The 23,845-nt window shown below is 39.6% G+C and overlaps 1 protein-coding gene and 1 non-coding gene across 2 annotated transcripts; both read right to left on the bottom strand.

Annotated features, from left to right (window-relative positions):
- Window positions 1-1,784: 1,784 nt before the first annotated feature.
- Window positions 1,785-8,964, bottom strand: LOC134661567 (large ribosomal subunit protein eL8). Its single transcript, XM_063517696.1, has 7 exons — window positions 8,805-8,964; window positions 8,296-8,410; window positions 5,582-5,731; window positions 4,346-4,434; window positions 3,449-3,580; window positions 2,547-2,669; window positions 1,785-1,989 (listed from the first exon to the last, which is right to left on the bottom strand). Exons 1-7 carry the CDS (start codon window positions 8,817-8,819, stop codon window positions 1,807-1,809), a joined length of 807 nt encoding a protein of 268 aa, XP_063373766.1. The 5' UTR covers window positions 8,820-8,964; the 3' UTR covers window positions 1,785-1,806.
- Window positions 7,938-8,014, bottom strand: LOC134661956 (small nucleolar RNA SNORD36). The gene has a single exon (XR_010098001.1). It is a non-coding gene; the product is annotated as a small nucleolar RNA SNORD36 (small nucleolar RNA).
- Window positions 8,965-23,845: the final 14,881 nt, after the last annotated feature.

Genomic DNA, 23,845 nt, shown 5'->3' with positions numbered 1-23,845 from the left:
CAGCTGTGGGCTGTCAGCAGGGCGACCCACTTGGACCAGCTATATTCAGCCTTGCCATCCACCCCATAATTTCCAACCTAAAATCAAAATTTAATTCGTGGTACCTGGACGACGGAGCACTAGGTGGCGACTGGAGGTCTGTTCTAGATGATTTGAGAAGCCTAACCGACTCTTTTAACACAATAGGCTTAGAATTAAACTTCACAAAATGTGAACTTTTTATAAATAATCCTGTCCCCACTACCGACCTGCAAAGCATTATTTCAAATTTCAACACTTTAGCTCCTAATATCAAAATCATAGACAAAACCTCTCTTAGACTCCTTGGTGCTCCTATCTTCCCGGAATCCATAGAACCTATCATTAGTGAACATCTAAATACTCACAAAGCTTATTCGGACCGCCTTCTAAAAATCAGTGCACACATGGCGTTAGTAATCATTAAATTTTGTCTTTTTGTGCCCAAATTCACATACATACTTAGATGCAGCCCCGTCTGGAAATACCCTCATCTCATCGAACCCCTAGACTCCGTCCTTAAACTCACACTTTCATCAATTCTCAATATCAACCTGGACAACCGCGCCTGGTCCCAGGCCTCTTTGCCAATCCGTCATGGCGGCCTGGGCATCCGACAAGTTGTCAGCGTCGCCCTCCCAGCTTTTTTGTCCTCTTTCCACAGCACGCAAGATCTCGCCAATAAAATTTTTTGTCCTCCCGCCGACAATATCTGCATCCAAATACAGATCGAGGCCAAAAATGCTTGGACGCAAGCCTGCCCGGAAAATCCAATCCCAGCCTTCGTACATTCACAAAAACTTTGGGATGAGCCCCTCTGCAGAGCCACCTTAAAATCTCTTATTGATAATGCTCAAAGCCCTGCAGAGCGCGCTCGCCTCCTAGCCGTTTCGGAGCCAGAGTCGGGGCTCTGGCTCCATGCGTTGCCATCCCCCAACATAGGCACCCTCCTTGAGAGAACGACCCTCACACTCGCTACCAGTCTGCGATTGGGGGTCAAAACCAATGAGCCCCACCGCTGCCGCTGTGGCTCCAATGTTGACGAGCTGGGCCACCACGGCTTGTCCTGCCAGAGAAGCGCGGGCCGCATCTCTCGCCACGCCTCCCTGAATGATGTCATCCGGAGGGCGCTTGCTTCCGTTAGCGTGCCGGCCATCCTTGAGCCGAACGGTATCGCACGCGACGACGGCAAGCGGCCCGACGGGATGACACTCATTCCTTGGAGGCTGGGGAGGACGCTTGTGTGGGACGCCACCTGCGTTGACACGCTCGCACCGTCCCACCTACAGGCGACCTCCGTCAAGGCGGGAGCTGCGGCTACAACCGCTGAACAGAACAAGCGGCGCAAATATGCTGTCCTCGGCGAGGGCTACATATTTGCGCCGTTTGGCGTAGAGACTCTGGGACCGTGGGGGCCTAGCGCAAAAAGCTTTTTTAAGGAAATGTCCCAGCGTCTCATTGACACCTCAGGTGACCGGAGGGCTGGCAGCTACCTCGGACAGAGGATAAGCCTGGCCATCCAAAAAGGTAACGCTGCCAGCCTTCTGGGCACCATATCGCATGATGAAGGTGACCTGGGGAGCATTTTTTACTTATAAGTTTTGTTTAAGATTTGTTTTATTTTAGTTTTAATTTTAACGTTTAGTTTCTTGTACGATTGTATTTTTTTTGTGCAATTAATAAACATTATGTGATATATATATTAATTTCGGGCAAAACGAAAAAATCATGTATTTAAGGGTTAACCATCCAAATAAAACAACGGCTACGCATTAAGATTTATTCAGCTCAACCCTGCTTCTGCGCGAGCTCGCGCGCCTTCGCCTTCTCCAACTTGGCGATGCGCGCGTTGGACTTGTTGCCAAGCACGCCGCCGCCCCAGTGCCTGCGCAGTTCCTCGTACCGCTCGTTGAAATTCGTCCTGATGGCCTCCACGGCCTTGGTGAACGCCGCGCGGTCTCCCGCCTCCACCTGTGGAAAGTTATATATTACTCTGCAAGAGGAGGGTTGGGTACGAGTGGACGGGGGAAGCCTCAGATAAATCTATTGGTGGTAGACGAGTTGACATCATGGCACTCAGATAGCAAATAACATAATCATCATGTCAGGTTTTTAGAGCTAATTTTAAATGACGACCAGGTTTCGAACTAAGTTTCAGTCGGGTACGAATGGTATGATTGAAATTAAATAATTCTTTCACTGTAGGTATATTTCAACGATTAATGACAAAATTTGATAATTTCTGTGAAATTTACAGAAAATTTTCAAAAAAGTAATTAAAAAATTTACATTAAATTTGAAATAGTCTTGATATTCACATGACACATAGCGAAAATGATTTGTTATAGTAAGGGGCACGAAATCGCGAGCAAAGGCCTCCTTCCTTATACACCGTGTGCTTTATTAACAAACTAATATATCTCCATAGATTGTTAAATCTGTTCCTCTCACCGTGAAATATCGCTATGTCAGTGTAAATCGCCTTAAAAGAGTTCCTACTAGTATGAACAAGATATAAAAATACTAACGTGTGTGAGCGCCAGGCACGTGCACGTCTTCCGGTGCACGAGCGCGCCGAGGCGGGACTTGCCCTTCACGATGCAGTAGGGCACGCCCATCTTGCGGCACAGGGCCGGCAGGAACAGGACCAGCTGCAAGCAGATATCGCACGTAAGGCTACGGTGATAGGGTCTATTGTGGGAGATGGGGTTGGTGGTAGCCACTGACAATCCAACCTCTAGACTGAGCTTAGGCCAATTCTTTCATGAAACCGATGCTGCCAAAAATACGGGGGTGCGGGGGGACGAGGTGAGCGAATCCCGTGCCGTGATTGGTCCGTTCAAAGACACGGACCAATCACGGCACGGGATTGACACGAAGATGGAGTAACGCTACCCTATGTGTGGCAGAGGGGGTAGCGCGACTATGCTATGTCTAGAGGTTGGATTGTCTGTGGTGGTAGCTCAGAGTCAAGGGTCTTCATGCAGCTAGTGAATCTTGTTCAAAAGCCTCAGGTGAAGAAATTCTAACATCACAGCTACAAACTTAACTCGCCTCTTAGGGCCACTTGCACCATCTAGGATTAGCCACTAACTCGGAGTTAACCAAAACACAGGGTTTAATTTACTGGTAACTCTGTATTTAACCAGTTAACCCGAGTTAGTGGCTAACCCTGGCTGGCGCAAGTGGCCCTTAGGAGATTATCATTACCTTTTCTTATCATACCAAAATCTTAGTCTCAGGATTTGATCTATCCGGAGATACCGGGGTTTTAAGTTAAGTAACTCAAATATACAGAATAGTCATGGGAAGATTTTTACATCGCAATCTGTGGTACAATCGGCTGCAGAGAAAAGGTACCTCCTCTGCATAGAAGTTTGTATGCAAAGGTACTAAGCTAATAGTATTGGCGAGTACATAGTTAAGTAACCTCAATAGGGTCGACATCGTGGGCGATGACTACCAGCTGTGCCTTCTTCTTTTCCACCAGCTTGGTCACGGTGTTGGTGCCGGAGCGGATGGTGTTGGGCCTCTTGGGCAGGGGCTCATCTTTCTTGGCGACCTGCACAGAGTGGTGGTTAGTGGGGAGTCGTGGCAAGCGAGAGAGGGTTAGACTAGTAGTGGCATCAGAGATCTTGGTGGTTAGAGGTCGTCATGGCCTTCAGAAAGTGTCAGAAATGCATCATGAACATATATTTTTAGGAACTAAAACCAATGTGGGCGCTGCGTATTGAATCATTTTTAATTACAATAATGGGTTTGGCAGATAGAATTATTTTACTAATGGCGCCAGCTTGTTTTACGAATCAATATCCTAATTGTCTTTTTTTATGGTTTTAATCCCATTATATCCCAATCACGAAACTAGAAACGGGAAACCCATGCTGGCGCCATCCAAAAAAACCTTAGACAATTGCGAACCACATTGACTTCATGTCAGGACTGAACTCAATATAAATTGAATGGGTTTTTGAATGTCACATCTATACAGGGATCGGAACCGGTTTTTTGAAAAAACTTAGAAATAACCATATATTTCGAATTATTTTATACTCGAAATGTAGGACTCAGTTGTTTTTAGGTTACGACTTCGCGTTATTAGATTGCCCAATTAGAAATGAAGTAATTAGCAAATAACGAAAAACTACTGTTTCCATTCCCATACAAAAAATACCGGTATCCGATCCGATCCGATTAACAAAAATATTCTTGAAGTACATACTGTTGAATTTTGTAATACCTAATTGTAATGTTGCTACTGGCATACTTTATTACAAATAAATATTTATCTTAAACTTATTTTATTTAGAGATATATTTGTGCATACCTTGGCCTCCGCAGCCTTCTTTAGGCGCTCTTTCCGAACGGCCTGCGTCTCGGGCCTGTATTTCTCCAGGATCTTGAAGAGTCCCTTAGCTGAAACAGAAACCGCCTAGTTAGTGGCTGTATAGTATAAGGATCAAGGGTAGTGGGGAGTTGTTGGCTTCAGAGTTAAAAAGCTCGTATTGTTTATGATAATCATAGATTATTCATAGTTGCATTTGGATATTCATCATGTAAAAGATAGGTAGCTATCGAAACTTTGAACTGCCTGACTATCGCAATGTATATGTATCATTCAGCCCCACCTTCCAACTACACCAACCAAATTTGAGACTAACATATTTGCACTTGTGTTAGTATTAGATTTTTTTTAATAGATAATGATGGACGTGATCTCCTGAAGTCTTGACCAAGATCCTGTTGACAATTGTCAAATGCTAAGGAAAAATTGATGAATTGTTTCAGATGTCCAAATTGTATGTATTGCCATAAGGCTGAGTAGGCCCGGGCCTAGGATGGCCAGATATTTGGGGCGGCAGTCTATGTATATGATGGGTGCTGAGAAAGTGGCGGCTAGTGCTTACTACATGGCCTGGGGCCTAGGGCGGCACAGACTGTACATGCGCCACTGAGTTTCACTAAACCATATAAACTTCCAACTGTTACTTAACAACCCAGAAATGAACAGGAAATAGACACGGCATGGATAGTCAAGTTAATGAAATAGGCGCGTGGTCCACGGCTGTCCAGGTTTCGAAAGGATAATTATCAATGATAGTTTATCTTGATAATTATCAATTTGATAATAACTACTACTACTAAAATTTAAAAAACGCCCCAATTATTTTTAACTATCAACGAAAATAAATATGTATAGCACCATCCATACCTGGGATAATAGGCTACATTCCTACTAGTCAAATCAGCTTCTTTTTTAGAACTGTCAAAACAATTTGCTAATATGGAATTTATATGAAAACGAATGTAGTGACGTCACGGTAAACTCACCAACTTTTTATATTTCAATCCGATTTATTAAATACAAATTGTGTTTAAAAATAGCTGCTGTCTATGTTTTTCTAATAATTATCGGGTGCTTTATTTCGTGCACGGTTTGAAATAATTTATTTTAAGTACAGGAAACATCCCTATTATCAAAAACTATAATTATCTCGATAATTTCGAACCCTGCGGCTGTCCAAAGTTTGCAGCATCTTCAAAAAGCCAAGTCATAAATCACCTGTGGTTTTGTCCAAGGTCTGAGTGAACTGGTTGATCGGAGGCGGCACCTTGAGCCGGCGCTGCAGCACCGCCTTCTGCCGCTGGATGCGGATGTATTTCGGCCAGCGGACGAACCGGGACAGGTCGCGCGTGGGCTGGATATCCTGGCCTGCGGGATGGTAGGGGGTTAATGTTGGTTGGAACAAATGTGATACAGGTGTATAATAAAGTTTATTATTGTTACTGATATTTATTGCTTCTGATTTGGGGGTTTTAGTCACAATCTATAGGTAAGTGATGGTAAGATTTCAAGATAAGTGCAATGTCAAATATTTTCCTAGCTACCTACTCTGAAGTTGTAACCATGTATGGACATGTTGAACAAAATGGATACTTTTTCTTTTTTTTTTTCTTAGTAAAGGCAGATTTACATAGACAGTTCAATCAATTTTTGTGTATTATGGCTCCATCAGCCGGGCTAGCACATGATTGGCGCGACAGTATCTCGCGGCGAGATAAGACTACCCGTCCCTCTTTTATTAATATAGTTAGAAAAGGACGGGTAGTCTATCTCGCCGCGAGATACTGTCGCGCCAATCATGTGCTAGGCCTACAGGGCTTGATGATCCCGCCAGTGTTGAGGTTTCATACCGTTTCATGAAACAATTTTATTAGCTGTCAAAAGCACAATTTCTAAAGCTTGTTTGTTGTTCGGAAGTTAGTCCTGGGTTCAAACCCCATTCTGTATAGACCTACTTATACTGCCCCACGTTACATCAATATTTTCCTTAAATTTCCTAAAACCGGTATGGCCTAGAACCATCTAGTTTAGGCCAAATTGAGGTTTGCTGGCTAAGCACATGTATACGAATATAGCTTGTTTAACTGTATAAATAACCATACAGGTAGATGGATATTGCAAAGCCTTAGAATTTATGACATGAATTAATGGTCGCTTGGCAAGTGAGGTTATGTTGACATGTGCTTCAGATGGTCAAGTGACTACCTAAAACTCACTAGCATATCTGCCAACACTCTTAGTGCCAATGACCATCCCACTAACCCGGGCTTAACCGGTTAAATAGTTTACTCAGTGTAAAATTGTACTGGTAACCATGGTAACTCCAAGTTTAACCGGTGTTAAGCCCAGGTTAGTGGGATGGTGCAAGTGGCACTTAGAAACCTAGTATACATGCAGTAATAATTAACCGAGATCAGTAAAAGAAGTAGCTAAGCAATTCAAAATGATCTGAACACAACATGTTAGAAGCATTTAGGCTTGCTTAGTCACTTTTACTCTTAAATGTCCACCATACAAGGACAATCGGAAAACAGAATTTAATTTGTTGTTTTAAAACTGACCCACAATAAATAAAAGTAACTGTTCTATTTACTAATTATTAGTATTAGTATTAAGATGGTGGGACACTAGAGGATAAAGTAGGGATTAGCGAGTTTTAGTTGTTTTATAAAGTCGCATTGCGCAGTGCATCATTTAATTTATATTGAGCAGTGTTCGCTGAACATTGTATGATTATTATTTATATAAATATTTATTTTTGACTAAGAATAAATAGTGAACTATGCCATTAATGCGTTATAATCACAAATTGTCAGCCAACACTGAAAAGACTACAAAAACCTGTATGACATGAAAAGGTCAGCCTGCCAAAAGTTGTACCTATATTAATTAACAAGAAAATCTGTAAGAATTTCATAAAACTCTAGTCTTGAACATATTCACTGGCAAGTGTTCATTTTGTATTGGAAACGAGGCACTTGGCATTGAAAGTGTTAAGGTACACATCTTTTGGCAGCCAGACCTTATAAGTACCTGTACAGCGAGCTGCAAAATTGCATGGAACCATAATGAATGGATTCATAAGCGGCCATGCAACTTCGGAGCTGGGTGTACATACAACCAGAATGAAGTACACAAACACATTTCCCATCTACCTGTATGTCAAATTACAGAATAACAGAATAACTAAGGTGTCCTTGATGAGAATCAATTTGCACCTACTATACAAATCATAGTACCAGTAATGTTATGAAATAACTAATAGACCTACTGCCTAACCCTAAATACTTGCTGTTAAAAAGATGTTGGACAAATCCACACATTTATAATAAAAGTTTCTCATTGTAGGAAGTATCCTCATGTTTCATATAATTAACCCGTTAACACCACACCACAAGAGAAACATACCAGGCACTTCCCGACACACATACATACTACTAAGCTCATTCCCTTCCTTTGAGTTGAGTAAATAGTTCTTATAAACCGTCTAAATAACTAATTCAATTCAAACTCCCATCAATTAAGTAAAAATACATGATTCGTCGTCAAACCAGAGCAATAAATAATTATTAGGATCTTGTCAGTGTTAAAAAGCTCGTTATATTTGCAACCACATGGTTGTTTCAGATTGTTTGTTTTGCATCATTTAGATCCATGGGAATAACATTTGCTATACGAATTGACAATAGATGAAGTAAAGAAACATGACAGAGAACAAAATTTTGTCTTTAAAGGTATTCCCCACTTAATTCACCACTGATCAATTCACAAAGCTAATGTTTAGAAGTAACCTATAACTATTTAGGTTCAAAACACAATGTGACCACGTTGTTTCGTTACAAACAATATACATTTCCTTAGTTTCACTAGTCACCGGTTAAGTTAAAGATCACATTGTGTTTGAAACACGTAATTTTAATGGTAGCACTCACCAATAGCGAAGTTCTTGGCCCTCTTTTCGAAGAGTGGGTTGACTACCTTTTTAGGCTCAACCTTCTTTACGACCAGCGGGGCCGCCGCGATCTTCTTTCCAACCTTCTTTTTGGGCTGAAATAATTAACACTTTCAGTAAAGGAAAGGAAACTAACAAATACTGTGTCTAACTCGCAGCTCTTCAGCGATCTTGGTGATAAAATAGTGTAATCATGGCACTCATTGAGAAGTTAACATCATGGTTTATTTCTAGGTTATGTCGCAGTGTTTAGACGCCTTGTAATTCTAATGAAATAACACGTGAAATATGAACAGGGGATATAATTAATAAACACCGAAAAGCTAGTTACAGGTACCACTCAGTTACACGACTTACATGTAGAGAAAATAATCATCACGCGAAACATAAAGTTCTGAGGTAGCACCCGACGACATTTTAAGAAAAGTGAAGTTTTGGCAAAATCTCGACATAAAATATATTATTTAAGTAAACACGTATAGGTTTTACCTTCTTCTGCACCATCGTGAATGGATTTTAAATAAGTGATCTAAGGGCCACGAATGGATCCGTGACTCAATGTGAACACCAAACTTTCGGCGTTAATGGCCGAAAGAAAAAGGAGGAGACGTCAAAGTCGGAATGGAAACTACAATGTCTATGGATTGATAGAGTTGCCAGTGTAAAACATTTGGTTTTCTATTAAGCAGTGTTTCCACGACCCAATTTCTCACCCGATATATTTTGATTATATCTAAACAAAGAATACAATACTCAAAAAAATAAAGTTAAACGGATTAAAATAACACATAAGAATCCCACCGAAACGTAAATATGTTTCATCATTTAGAAAAAATTAACACGCCGCTATTTGCTCCGTCATTCGGCATTCCCATCTTATCTTATAGATTATCCACTCCGATAACAATATTTTTATTAAGCCGAATAAAAAATAGGTACAAATTATTATTGTCTTATTCCTTATAATTGAACTATAGACTTATATCGACCGGGATATGAATCGTGATTACCTTTTGTATTGTTTTCGAGCACCCAATATTCCGACGCAGTTACGTTACATGCATCTTGTTCACGGGTAAAGATCGGTTTTCCTAGGATAGCGGTGCAGTCATAATATATAGCGGCCGTCTCCATACTAAATAATACGGCTAATGGCTATGGACGTCGTAGTATTTGTATGGAGACGGCCGCTATATGACGACACCGATATCCTAGGAAACCAGAGCTTAACCGTAAATCATTCAAAACTGACTGACAAATTAGTTTGACCAACTATAAATATTTTTCAGCATTCTAAAGCCGGCTTCCCACGGCCCGTTTTTTCACAGATCTGACCGCGCCTCTACAGGCCGAATATCGTGGGAACGGTCGCATCCGACGAGGCCTGTCATCACCCGTCCGATCCATCGGGAGTCGGTAACTTCAAAGGCGCGTCGCGGCGCGGCGCGACGGTGCCTGTAGGGGCGCGTCTGGGTCGGTTCATTTCACCTGGGACAGCGCACAGGCCTCGTCGGATGCGACCGTTCCCATGATCTGTCGGCCTGTAGAGGCGCGGTCAGATCTGTGAAAAAACGGGCCGTGGGAAGCCGGCTTAATCAACCGCACAGGCATCCACAGGCGTGGCGCGATCCGGCCTGACCTGTAATAAACACGGGCCGTGGGAAGCCGGCTTAATGGGGTTGGCAACTGTCAAAAGTTTGCATGGGTGGCGCCATCATAGCTTGCCCCTTTTCTATGAGAATTGGCTTAAAGGGCTGGCATCCAGGGCATTAAAAAACAAAAAATTGACACTATTCTAGGGATTGACAGGGCAAGCTATGATGGCGCCATCTGCTAAATACTTTGACCGGCCAACCCCGTTGTCTAAGCACACGACCGCACTGCACGTGACCTTGTTGCGGTGTAGTAGTGTGTTACGGCTTTAAACTAAGGAAAAAAACAAAGGATTACATGCTAGTCTTTGGTTATATTTTTGACTGGCAACATTATATATATCTGTCAATGGCTGACAAAATGACAAGTGTCTTTTGTCATGGTCCTGTCAAATCATGAAATCAAATAACTGTTTGTGGGAAAGTTTTACTGAAACTTGGTAAACTGGGTTTTAATCTTTTGAGTCTTAAATTGTATACAGAATTAGAATATTAAACCAAAGTTAGACATATTTGCCTTATTGTTTTAAGTGAATTAAGCTCAGCCGGTTCATGATATTTTAGATTAGATTTTCTAACGCGCGAATGTTAGGTAGGTATATTATGTTTACAAATACAATGAGGAAATGTCGCTAGGTCGTTACACATCGACTACTTACCTTTAGCAAAGACCATTTTAGTTTGAAATTAAAAATTACGTTCCTTAACCTCTCAGAGTCCCGCGGCAAAAGTTACCGCCTCGGACGCGATATCGCACGCGCGATATAATGCAAATCGTGTGCAAATGTATGATATATTAGAGGTTAATATCTGGGAGACATATAAAATCTCAAAAATTAGCGTTTTCCCAGAGATAAGACCTAGCTAGATCGATTTTTCGCCCCCGGAAACCCCCATATACCAAATTTCATCGAAATCGTTAGAGCCGTTTTCGAGTTCCCCGAAATATATATATATATATAAATAAATATGCAAGAATTGCTTTTTGCGAATTTTTGAATTGAATTGCAATAGCGACTAAAAATTCAAGTGAGTGAAACTGTTGTCGTCTAAACAGTTCAAGAATTGCTCGTTTAAAGGTATTAGATTTATATCAACTCAAGGGTTTAATGGTTCTTTGATGTTGTTTAAAAAGATGTACATAATAAATTATAATATGTTTGCTTAGCAAAAGTTAGGCATTAATATAATGTTTTACACCCCACCACTGATAGGCACCAGTAAGCATGCCTTCTTGGGATGAGCCGATACCTGGAGTTGGTGAGATGTGACATACTCAAGAAACCAATCAAAATTGATTATTTTTTACTGTCCCATTGCTGGGCAAAGGCCTCACCCTTTTCTTCAATTTGTCCCGGTTTTGAGCTACATTTGGCCAGTCCAGTCTCTAAAAATTAATTGGCTATGCAATATAGCACCAATAAGTTTCTTCAGCGGTCTGGTTCTTAAAATAGAATGTTTATTTGAGTTTTTTTAATAAGCAACAAAATAAAATAGGTTGGCTGTCCGGATCAGGATTTTCCGTCCGTCATTTGGTGACCCCTGCAATACAGCTTCAAGCCAATTTGAATAATATATCAATAAGCTGCTCGTCTGCCTCCTATATCATAAAAAAAGTCAAGAAAAGATAACTATCACCTGCACTTTGGGCTTGTGATGTTTTGACTCATTATACAGTATGACAGTACTGACTCATTGATGTATATCTGTCGCAGTACGATAGATAAAGCCGTTATATAGTTATAACCCTAGGGATCTAACTATATGTCGTAACATAGTTATACGAAAGCGATTCATTACTATCTTACTAGGAATATAACTATAATACGTCTTTAGTTTAGTGATATAGTTATATTACTGGATTCAGTTTAGTGAAATAATTTTAGGTAGGAGTGCGGCGGTGCGGCGGAGGTATAGTTATATCCCTAGGGATATATATAGTTATGTGCCGTATAGTACATATTATAATCATATAAATCATATTCCTAGTAAGATAGTAATTGTAGGTAGGAGTGCGGCGGTGCGGCGGAGGTCTAGTTATATCCCTAGGGATATAGTTATATACCGTATAGTAGGTACGTATTATAATCATATTCCTAGTAAGATAGTAATATCTTACTAGGAATATAACTATAATACGTTTCTAGTTTAGTAATATAGTTATATTACTGGGTTATGTTCAACTAATTGCAACCAACAAAGTTGATTTTGTAATAACAATAAAAACGAATATACTTACTGTTTTCATTGATTCCCTGGCAGATTTATAACCATTTAACCACATTAGTTTAGTCAATTACCGTATTATAATCATATTCCTAGTAAAATATTACTATCTTACTAGGAACTAGGAAATTATACCTACGTATTATACGGCATATAACTTTATATTAAGTTATTAACTATTATATATACTATAGCTCCGCCGCACCGCCGCACTCCTACCTACAATTACTATTTTACTACGAATAATAAGACCATTATTAAGACAAGAAGAAAGAAGAAGAAGATAAGCCTCGATCATCGCCGACGAGTCGCATGTCTATCGGTGTTCTATCGGATACATTCTGGAGAGTGCGCACAAGAGCTGCATGACCTGATCCCACCTTCCCCTTTCCATCATCGGACGTCCAGGCGCGGGGAGCGAATGCACCCGTTCGTGCAGCCCATTTGTCCGCACAAAACGATTTGCCTCGTCTTTTTTGGTAAGGACGGCTAAGGAATGGAATGCGCTCCCGTCATCCGTATTCCCTGAGAAATATGACCTCGGTCTCTTTAAAGCTAGAGTATTACTGAACCGGTGAGCTCCATCTTAGGCTCTGTCTTCACTTTCCATCAGGTGTGTCTAGAGCCAATCGCCGATCAGTTTATCATAAAAATATATATATATATATATATATATATATGATTTATATGATTATAATACGTACTATACGGCACATAACTATATCCCTAGGGATATAACTATACCTCCGCCGCACCGCCGCACTCCTACCTACAATTATTTCACTAAACTGAATCCAGTAATATAACTATATCACTAAACTAAAGACGTATTATAGTTATATTCCTAGTAAGATAGTAATGAATCGCTTTCGTATAACTATGTTACGACATATAATTATATCCCTAGGGTTATAACTATATAACGGCTTTATCTATCGTACTGCGACAGATATACATCAATGAGTCAGTACTGTCAGTAGCATAAGATGTTGACTGGGTCTGGGGAAATTTAATTTCTGAACACTCTTATCCTCTTAACAACACAGTTGGGCGTTTTTTTTTGTTGTTTCCTACACTTTTTTTCAAATTTGGGATTTTTTATGTTATTTCTACTCAGAATCACGAGCTCTTTCTATCCTAATAGGAGAAAAAAAGTGTCCTAAGGTTTTTATTTCCATTACGTCACCATTTTTCATAGACTTTGTATGGCGGTCGCGGAATGGAAATATCGAAAAAGTATGGAAATTTTGGGACACTTTTTCTCCTATTAGGATAGAAAGAGCTCGTGATTCTGAGTAGAAATAACATAAAAAATCCCAAATTTGAAAAAAAAAGTGTAGGGGACAACAAAAAAAAAACGCCCAGTTATGTTCAGAACATCTGCTACCTCTGCTGCTGACTGTGAACTTTATGCACCCTTTTCAGAACTGTGAAGTTTTGGAGTTGCAGAGTGTACAGATGAATGTGGTCACAGCAATGTACTAGAATAACTGTAGAAGTCTGACTACAGCTCAAAAATGACCCCACGTGTATTGCGCCGCAGCCATGATGTTGCCGGTAGGTAGGTAGTTGAGTCGCTTAACTTCAAACACTGGTAAATCCATCTATCAGATTTGTAATCCGGAGGTCGCGGATTTTAACCCCGGCTCGTACCAATGAGTTTATCGACACTTATGTACGAAATATCATTTGATATTTACCAAATCGCTTCGTCGCTTTTCGGTGAAGGAAAAAATCGTGAGGAAACCGGACTAATCCCCATAAAGCCTAGTTTATCCTTTGAGTTGTAGTGATAGCGGTTCACCGCGAAATTCAGTAAAATGCTGCAAATGGTGTTAAAAGTATGAAAATCGGTACAATTGATTAAAGATTTTAAGCTTAACAAAAAAAAATTACGGTATCGTATCTGGAGAAGCCCAAAATTGGTCATGGTATGGTTTGAAAATTATTATTATTCTAATTTAAAATAAAAGGAATGAAATGTAATTATGTGATATATTTTCAGGATGGGTTCAAAAATCTCTTTCATTTAATACCACACACGATAGGTTTGAGAAAAACTTTTTTTTTTATACCAGACAAAAAAAAGATGACGTCATAAGAGCTCATTTAGACGGTGCGAGAACTCGCATGCGAGTTTCATTACATTGCGTTATTTGATCGGTCGGCTGAATTGTTGTAACCTCAATGGTTCGCAATGTAACTAAAATCGCATGCGAGTTCGCGCGTCGTCTAAATGAGCCCTAACTCCTCTCCTTTTTTTTGGTGCTTTGGGTCAAATTGATTCTAATGACCATCAATCGTACCGATTTTCATGCTTTAAACACAATTTGAAGCGTTTTTTGGCGATCCGCTAGCGGGAATTGGAAGTTCAGATGGCAGTCGCTTACGTAAAAACTAGCCTTCGCCAATTCTTAGGATTAGTTTCCAAGCGAACCCCTAGGCTCCCATGAGCCGTGGCAAAATGCCGGGACAACGCGAGGAAGATGATGAATAGTTTAGTTTAGTTTCTTTATTGGTAAAAAATATTTTACAGGTCACACAGGTACATTTGAAATAAGATAGTTAAGTATTTTATCATTCTAGATAAAATAATACATTGGTCAAAGTTTACAAATCTCTAAATAATGAATAATGATCGTGCAATAATTGTTAATACAGTAAAATTTACACATTATTTCATAAAGTCATCAACAGAATAACATGCTTGGTCTAGAAGTAGACATTTGAGTTTTTTATTGAATATTGAGTCGCTTTCTGTAAATTTAATGTCATTAGGAATTTTATTATATATTTTTGGCCCGATAATACTGAGAGACTTTCGGGCCTTCGCGAGTCGTTGTGTAGGAGCGACTAGCATGGGCAATCTGCGGCTGTTTGCGTCACGGGTGCAGGTTTTAAGGAGTGCAGAGTGCAGGAATAGGGTAGATATTTGCTGAGAGGCTTGAATGGATTGACCTGAGTTTGAAGTCAAGCGACACAGTTGTAGGTTTGACTTTTTTAATACAGGGAAATGGTGTACACAACAAGGAAGGTGTACAGTCGCCAACAGATATATAGAAGCGGCCAAGGTGCTCAAACATGTCGGAACACGCGCTCTAACGCATTGAAAAGAGAGGCGTGTTTAGATATTTGTGAGCACCTTGGCCGCTCCGATATATCAGGGGCCTTACCATGATGCCCTTATGGCGATTCTGTTTACGAGGTACGACCTACACTGAATTGCTTAAGGACGGTGCTATACAGGGTGACTTAGCCATTGGACGAACCCTGAAATCCCACGTAGGGTTGCATAAGTGTAAGGCCTGAGTGGACGCTCGGAGCGGAGCGTTCGGCGGGGCGTGCAGCGTGGCGTCGGGCTCACAAGTGATTTTCGCAGCGTGCACTAAGACCGCTCCTATACGTTTGCATTGGTTTAACATGCACGCCGCACGCCCCGCCCCGCCCCGCTGCACGCCCAACTCGAGCTTCCACTCAGGCCTTACACTAACTCCGTCCCCGAGGGCGACTACCTACGACTTTGGTTTATTTTAAGGTATTTATTTGACATTCACCTTTATATAATATATTGATCAGTCCAGGTCCAGGGGCTTAAAACCCACTCGGAATGTCTACCCTCCCACCTTTTGACGGGAAGTCTACCCTCCCACCTTCTGAAAAAATATGACATGGCTGACCTCCATGACCTTAAATCGTCTTATGTACATAATACATTAATGGCGCCATTCCTAGTTTGTTGATGCAATACTCTATAGACTATAATAATATTTTAATGCGAAAGTGTGTCTGTCTGTTGCTTCTTCACGCTAAAACCGATTTTTGTTAAAATTTGGTATATATATATAGATAGTTCGAGTCCCAGGGATACGTATGGTATACGTAGGATAGTTTTTGTCACGGAAATCATCCCTTAAGAGGGTGAACTGATGTAAGTAACTAAGTATATACTCAAATTGAATGATTGCCATTAGTATTTTTCTAGGCGTTATTATATAGTTGTTAGGGATTGCAATCTGGTCCGGCGGATCCGGTAATCCGGCCGGATCCGGTACATTTTTCGAGCTACCGGATCCGGCAAATTTCACCGCATCCGGTCTCGGATCCGGTAAAAGGAATAAAAGCGCTAAAATATAAAATAACAGCTTAAAACACTGCTAAAATTTAAAAATTCTTGCCAATATTCGAACGTAATTCTATTTTAATGCTCCCCTCCCCGCGTTCCCGCTCGCAAACAGCAACACAACAACTTGTTTATTAGTTGCTCCAGTCTTCTACCGACGAAATATGTGTCGTCGTATATAGTGTTGGTTGAGATTCCCGTGCACCGTAAGTACTGAATTTAATTAATTGTGTTGTTACATGATAATATAACGTACATGTTGTTTCGTTTAATTTAGTACAAACCATTATAGCCCAGTTATAATAAGTGTTAACTGCATTTAAAATAGAATGAAGAAATATTTATAAGACTTCATTCAGCAGTTAAATGTTTTGTCGAATTTAAAGTAAATAGAATATGTTATTTTATTATTATTATGCTACTAAATAAAGCAAAGAATTGAGTTGTGTGGCTATAGATATTTTAAGAGTAAAGAAGATTTTAATTTGTGAGACTGATTATTGTAATAAGACATAGTGGTTACGTAATAAAAACGTTGATTTTTGAAACCTCAAACTGTCGTTTTATTAACCCATTAGAAAAATATCCTTAACTGCGCATATAACGCTAAAAAACATAATAAAATACGTGACTGGACGAACTTTTCATCCGCAATACCAATCCGGCCGGATCCGGCCGGATCCCCGGATTGACGCTAAAATCCGGCCGGATCCGGCCGGATTCAAAACCAGACCAGATTGCAATCCCTAATAGTTGTCTATCAAATAAGGAAGTTTGTATGAGAAATCAGTAAAAAGCAGATTGTATTAAAAACCAAATAGTAGATTGATAACCAAGGGACGAAAGGCACTCATTTCTGCCGAGGTAGTTTGGCGGTCGAACGCGGTGAGTAAAATGCATGTGTTTTTGTAAAAACATGATTAAGTATACATTTTTATAGTATTTGTTGAGGGTACTTTCAATTAACAATTTAGGCAAATCGTAAGGGCGGTTTCGCACTACGTTCGATCCGAATCCGATCCCAACCCGTAAAAATATGGTCCGTTGTAGCCGTAGAACTATTTCTATGGTAAGTTACGCACTACATCCGATATCCGTCATCCGATTTCTTTCCGTCATTCTAGAATCTCCATTCCGGAGAAGACTTTTGATGGACCGAAGTAGCCTTAGTATTATTTGTATGAACGCTCGCGCACTGCGTCCGAGTTAAAGCCGAGCTGCGTACGAGCATAGGGGCAGCGGGGCGGGCGGGGTATGCGGATAGGACTGGTGCGTAAGCGAATATCTGAATTCGGTCCGAGTTAGACATATTTTCACGGGTTCGGATAGGACTAGTGCGTAAGCGAATATCCGAATTCGGTCCGAGTTAGACTCATATTTTCACGGGTTCGGATAGGACTAGTGCGTAAGCGAATATCCGAATTCGGCCAGAGTTTTCTAGACCCATATTTTCACGTGTTCGGATCGGATTCGAATGGGATGTAGTGCGAAACCGCTCTTATTTATGGAATGGTGAGTTAAATATCAGAATGGAAATTGTATAACACATCCATTTAAATCCAAATTACAATTGCTTATCGTAAAAAAAAATCGTACTTGAAAGCGTGCAGAAACGTATCATTTTCTGCACACTGTCCATGCAACATCTTTCCGAGCATGAGAAATGAAAACATAATATCGGCCCCAAATTACTAATTATACGCAGACGAAGTCGCAGGCAAAAGCTAGTCTGATTATAATACCGCGTTGGTGTATTGTTTTCGTGGATTTATTCACATAAGTCTTTACGTAAACTGCTACTAGACTGCTACCAATTAGTGATTGTTTATGAAAAACGTTAGTTCTCTTGAAGGGGATTATATTTAGAAGAATGCGCTCAGGCCATAAAAAGGTCAAATGTGGGTTCTTTGAATAAAAGATTTCCTTTGAATGGCAGAATTAATCTTTATGTTCCTAAAATGCATTTAAGAAGTGGAACCGCCAAGATTTTTGATGCCGGTGGGGAGTGTGGTTTATGCGTCGGCGACGTCTGAGTTTAATAATTCTTTAAGTTCAGGTTCTAAGTCAAGTTAAGTATAATTTTCAAGTAAATGAAATATGTAGACGTACATTTTATCTAATTCAGTTCAGCGGTTATTGATTCCCCATACAATCCTACGCCTGCCTGTTTACTTTTAAGGATTTTTTTTTGGGATAAAAACTACTTATCCTCTGTTCATCCCCCGGACTCAAACTATCTCTATACCAAATTAAAATTAAAAAATCTTTGTGGCTCTACTTCTTAAATTCATCCTTAGGTTGGGTCCTAAGGACCAATCCTGCCAAAGGAAATCTCTTGTTCACGCAAGTTGTACCGTACAACGGCCTCTTTGTAATTTTTTTGTCATAAATTGTTTAAGCTCGCCGCGGCGCAGTGCTCTGTTTCATTCAGCGGACGAATCCAAGCCAAGCGGAGCAGCTGTTTATCGCGTCGTCGCGGCACGCAACGCCGTATTTTAGGACCTACACCGTCGACTACTTGAAAGCTCAAGCTTAAAGAGGGATTACTGGTGATTAAGTCTATTATTGCAACTGTAGGTATATTTTTATCTTAAAAATAATGTAAATAGGTACCTATTATAATTATATATCTGACATATGATTATATAATTTCGCCTTATATAAATGTTTACGCGTTAAACGCAACGGTAAGCGCATTGTAATTTTTAGGGTTCCGTACCCAAAGGGTAAAAACGATACCCTATTCCTAAGACTTCGCTGTCCGTGTGTTTGTTTGTCTGTCACCAGGATATATCCCATGAACCGCGATAGCTAGGCAGTTGAAAGTTGAAATTGTGTCCAAAGTGCTGATCTCACAATATTCCATTGTTTTGCATTCAATGGGGTTGGCCGGTCGAAGTATTTAGCAGATGGCGCCATCATAGCTTGCCCTGTCAGTCCCTAGTAATGTGTAACTTTTTTTTTATTGCCCTGGATGCTTGCCCTTTAAGCCAAATCTCATAAGGGGCAAGCTATGATGGCGCCATCTATGCAAACCTTTGACAGTTGCCAACCCCATTACTTACTCTCGTAAAAGCTGATATGGGATCCTACCGAAGTCACATTGCATTTTGTGTGCGCTGTCCATTACTGCCCTATTACCAGACCCCGGTATCTATGCTGCAAATTTATTGAAAATCAGGGATGGCAAAAGTATATACCTACTGTAGGGAATTGAATCCCTAACTTCAGCGTTCCCCCAAATACAAGATTAAAATAATACTTTTATCGAGGAATAGGAAGTTATGCATTGAATTAACAATAAATGGAGCTGCGTAAAAATAGTTTAATATTAAGCAAAAAATAAAAATTCTAAAATACCCTAACTTCGCCACTCGCCCCTCTAATATTTTGTTTAACCGGGGTGATAAGGGATGGCTGGGGTGAATAGGGACAAAACTTAAAATGTGATTTACCTGGCAATTTCTTAAAAAATACCCATACAAAATGTATCATTCAATTGAAAATAATATTAGATTGTGTATAATACAATTCGTGTGGGTACTTAATACGTATAATATAGTTATCAAGAAATTAATTGTCAGGTAAATCACATTTAAAGTTATGTCCCTATTCACTCCGTTTGACGGTATACTACAACTTAAATCCTGGATGTTGAATGGTAAACTCCCATAATAAAAGTTATGGTGTAAACTAATTATGATTTAAGGATAGTTAAGGCGAACTAAAAGCGAAGGGTTATGTATTTTTGCCAACCCTAATTTGCAATGAACTGCAACATCACACATAACAGCGGTAACCAAAAACCGGCCAAGTGCGAGTCGGACTCGCGCTCGGAGGGTTGCGCACCATCAACAAAAAATAGAACAAAACAAGCAAAAAAACGGTCACTCATCCAAGTACTGACCCCGCCCGACGTTGCTTAACTTCGGTCAAAAATCACGTTTGTTGTATGGGAGCCCCGCTTAAATCTTTATTTTATTCTGTTTTTAGTATTTGTTGTTATAGCGGCAACAGAAATAGGAAAATTTCAACTGTCTAGCTATCACAGTTCGTGAGATACAGCCTGGTGACAGACGGACGGACGGACGGACGGACAGCGGAGTCTTAGTAATAGGGTCCCGTTTTTACCCTTTGGGTACGGAACCCTAAAAACCAATATGGTTTTGGAGCTTTAATGCGCTAGAATACAATAGTACACAATTAGGGATGTTGCCTGTATGTAAAACGAATTGTTTTACACCAAGCATGAAATATAGCACCGAAAAATTATTAGAAAAACGTAAACAGCAGTTTTATTTTGGCACAATTTCTATTTCATAAATGGGATATAAAATAAATAAAATAAATAAAAAAAATAAAAATAAAATAAAAAAGCCTTTTATTTCTCGCGAATATAAAATATACAGTCACATAACATAGTATTAATTATCACATAAAGACATGCTTCGTAGAAAGTCACAGTACATTTCTATAGGTCCCTATTCTATCATGCATTTTTTTATTTAAGTTTAATACATTTAACTAAATTGAATATTTTCATGTCATTTCATACTAGAATAATAAAAAATATAAAAAAATAAGATAATACAGTCATCAAAATGCAGATAGTAATTTAAATGTCAATAGTCAATGGTAATATAATATAATAATAAAGTGAAGCAATGTCAGGCGAGAACCCCTCTTAGCTGAGGGTAAAGGCCTCCTCCAGAGATGACCAATGGTCTCTATCGTTGGCTTGTGTCATCCATTGTTTGCCAGCCGCGTGTGTGATGTCGTCTTCCCATCTGGCTCTTGGTTTTCCTCGCTTTCTTTTGCCGAGCGGTCCTGGCCATTTAGTTAGGACCGTTGTCCAGCGACCGTCGCTCATACGGGCTACGTGGCCTGCCCACCGCCATTTCATTTTTTTTTTTTCATTTTTTTTTTTTTTTTTTTTTTTTTTTTTTTTTTTTTTTTTTTTTTTGGGAAATGGGATATATAGAACTGAAATAAGTACCTTGACTTGACCGTGACGTCACTGGTTCTGTTTTCTTATGTATTCCGAGTGGCTAGTCGTTTTGACAGTTCGAAAAAAGAAACTGACACTATTGAACCCTATTGAATGAGTTTTGAATCCTCATGCCGCCTAGATGCCTATACAGGGTGGATTTTCTTTTTGGGTCAGTCAGGGCAGCTACCAGATCCCGTGCTGCGACGAGAAAACGGTCTTAGAAGACCTTCCCTTGATTTCAAATTAATGAAGATTGGATTTTACAGATTTTGGAAAAAACATACAGGATGCGAGAAAAAAGTAATTTTTGACAAACTTTTTTTTGATGCCAATCGATCTCATTCCTATTGAGGATCAAAAGCTTGTATGGAACAAAAAAAAATTCCGGCTAGAAAAGCCACAAATCGAGGAAAACTTCTCCCAGTCAATTTGTATGAAAATGAAAACTTTTATTTTTCACATGCTATTTTTGTATGCCAATCGATTCCATTCCTATCTAGTATCAATAGTTTCTTTGGGGTCAACTTACGGTAATAACTAAAAAGCCACAAATTAATAAAAACTTTTTCCATACATTTACTATGGAGAAAATGTGAAATTTAATTCACTATTTTCTATCTCTCCCATCAGTCCTACAGCAATATCTTCATACAGTATTATGGTCCTTAAATGTAACAGAACTGATTGGCCAGATAGAAAAATGTGAATTAAATTTCACGTTTTCTCCATAGTAAATGTATGGAAAAAGTTTTTATTAATTTGTGGTTTTTCCGCGGATGTCTTGTCTGTGGTAAAAGCCAATCTTCATCAATTTGAAATCGAGGGAAGGTCTTCTAAGACCGTTTTCCCGTAGCAGCACGGGATCTGGTAGCTGCCCTCACTGACCCAAAAAGAAAATCCACCCTGTCCCTGTATAGCTGCAGAGTTAAGTGATCCCCCTGCCAACCAGTCACTTAACCCATTCAGCGCTAATCACGACACGTTGTCGTTTTGCCTCTACGAAGCATTCTCGCTACACACCGGGAAACTCTAGTTATCAGCTACGACCGTAGCTCAGCAAGTCAGCAGTAAACCTTGACCCTCGAAATTGCCTCAGGTTTCAATGCTCGTTGCCGCCTAACGAAGTGCAATTCGAATGGAGTCGGATCCAACTTCGCACGCAGGCGCCAACCCCATATTATTAAGTAACAGGTACTGCCCCGTTCTATCTTACGCCGATCCACAGTCACGGAGCGACGGGCGAAGGGGACACCCGTTCCCAACCGCCGTCGCAGCCCGAACTAATCCTATATGAGAGAAAATTCAAAAATTGCGATTCGATCCCAAGCGTACGAATCCGCTGCTTCAAATTTGGAACGACACCATTTGAATGACTGAACTTTTTTTTTAATTTCTAAAGTGACTGACTTCTCGTGTTTTGTTTTTTAAGGACTAAAGTGATGCCTCGTGGTGAAAATGTCAAACGTGTTTGGGATTGTTTCACACAGTGTTCAGGATATCATGGTAAGTCGTTGCGATAAATCGTTACCATGATTGACTTCAAATTAAATTTTACCGGCTGCCAGCGATTTCCATTTTCGAAAAGCGCGGCTTTTCTTGTTTTTTTTTTTTTTTAATACGCTCGGCGATGAGTTTTTTTAAATTCCGGTAGATAGTTTTTTTAAAATACTTTTTAGGCATGTACATTTAGCAAAGGTAAGTAACGTTAAGTTTTGTTCAACTGAGTTTCGTTGTATAAATTTAAACCTTTTAGTGCAACTGTGGATGTATTTATTTTGTTTGCAAATGCATTTTGGACGCGAACGTATATTTTCATATTTTCAGAGCTTTGCAGTAATGGATTGTCTTTGACTCTTTCACGATCCGTTCCGGATTATAATAGTAGTTTATGCAACAGTGATATAATAAGGGTTCTTAAAATTCAAGGGTCGAAGTTACAAAACGAGACGTAGAAAAAGACCCGAGAATTATAAGAACCAATTATGAGCTGTTGCATACATTACTTTTTCTATGACAGCTGCACCCGACACAAAACAGTTGAGACTAAGAAAATGGGTTACTTTGTATGAATTATTATGCACACAGCAAAAAAAAAATTATTGTAAATGAAAACACCTCTTTCAATCAAGATGATCGGAAGTTGAATCTTTAAAAAAAAAAAATAAAGCAGTTGTATTATACTCATAAGATGACTGCTAGCAGTCATCTTATGAGCCTATAGACAAATCATTCAAATGACATTGCTTTAGATATCACTGTCAGTCATTTAATTGACACATTTAAGTGCTGGAGTAGAAAAATTGTTTTATTGGATTGCCGGGAAGCATTTTTAAATTTAATTCATTGCTCTTGTTAATTGGCTCGCGTTGATATCGGGAACACTCCGCTTATAAAATAAACATTATTGTCCATTTATTGACAGTAACGTACCGTTTTTAAGAAACAAAAAAAAAATTACTTTAAAATATTAAAGACTTAATAGTTAGTTTCTAGAGTTTTTAAAACATATTTTCTCATCAGAGAGTTTTAAAACATTTTAGTC

This window comes from Cydia amplana, chromosome Z (assembly GCF_948474715.1).
Source record: "Cydia amplana chromosome Z, ilCydAmpl1.1, whole genome shotgun sequence".
Classification (NCBI taxonomy): domain Eukaryota; kingdom Metazoa; phylum Arthropoda; class Insecta; order Lepidoptera; family Tortricidae; genus Cydia; species Cydia amplana.
This window is presented reverse-complemented; position numbering and strand designations above follow the sequence as displayed.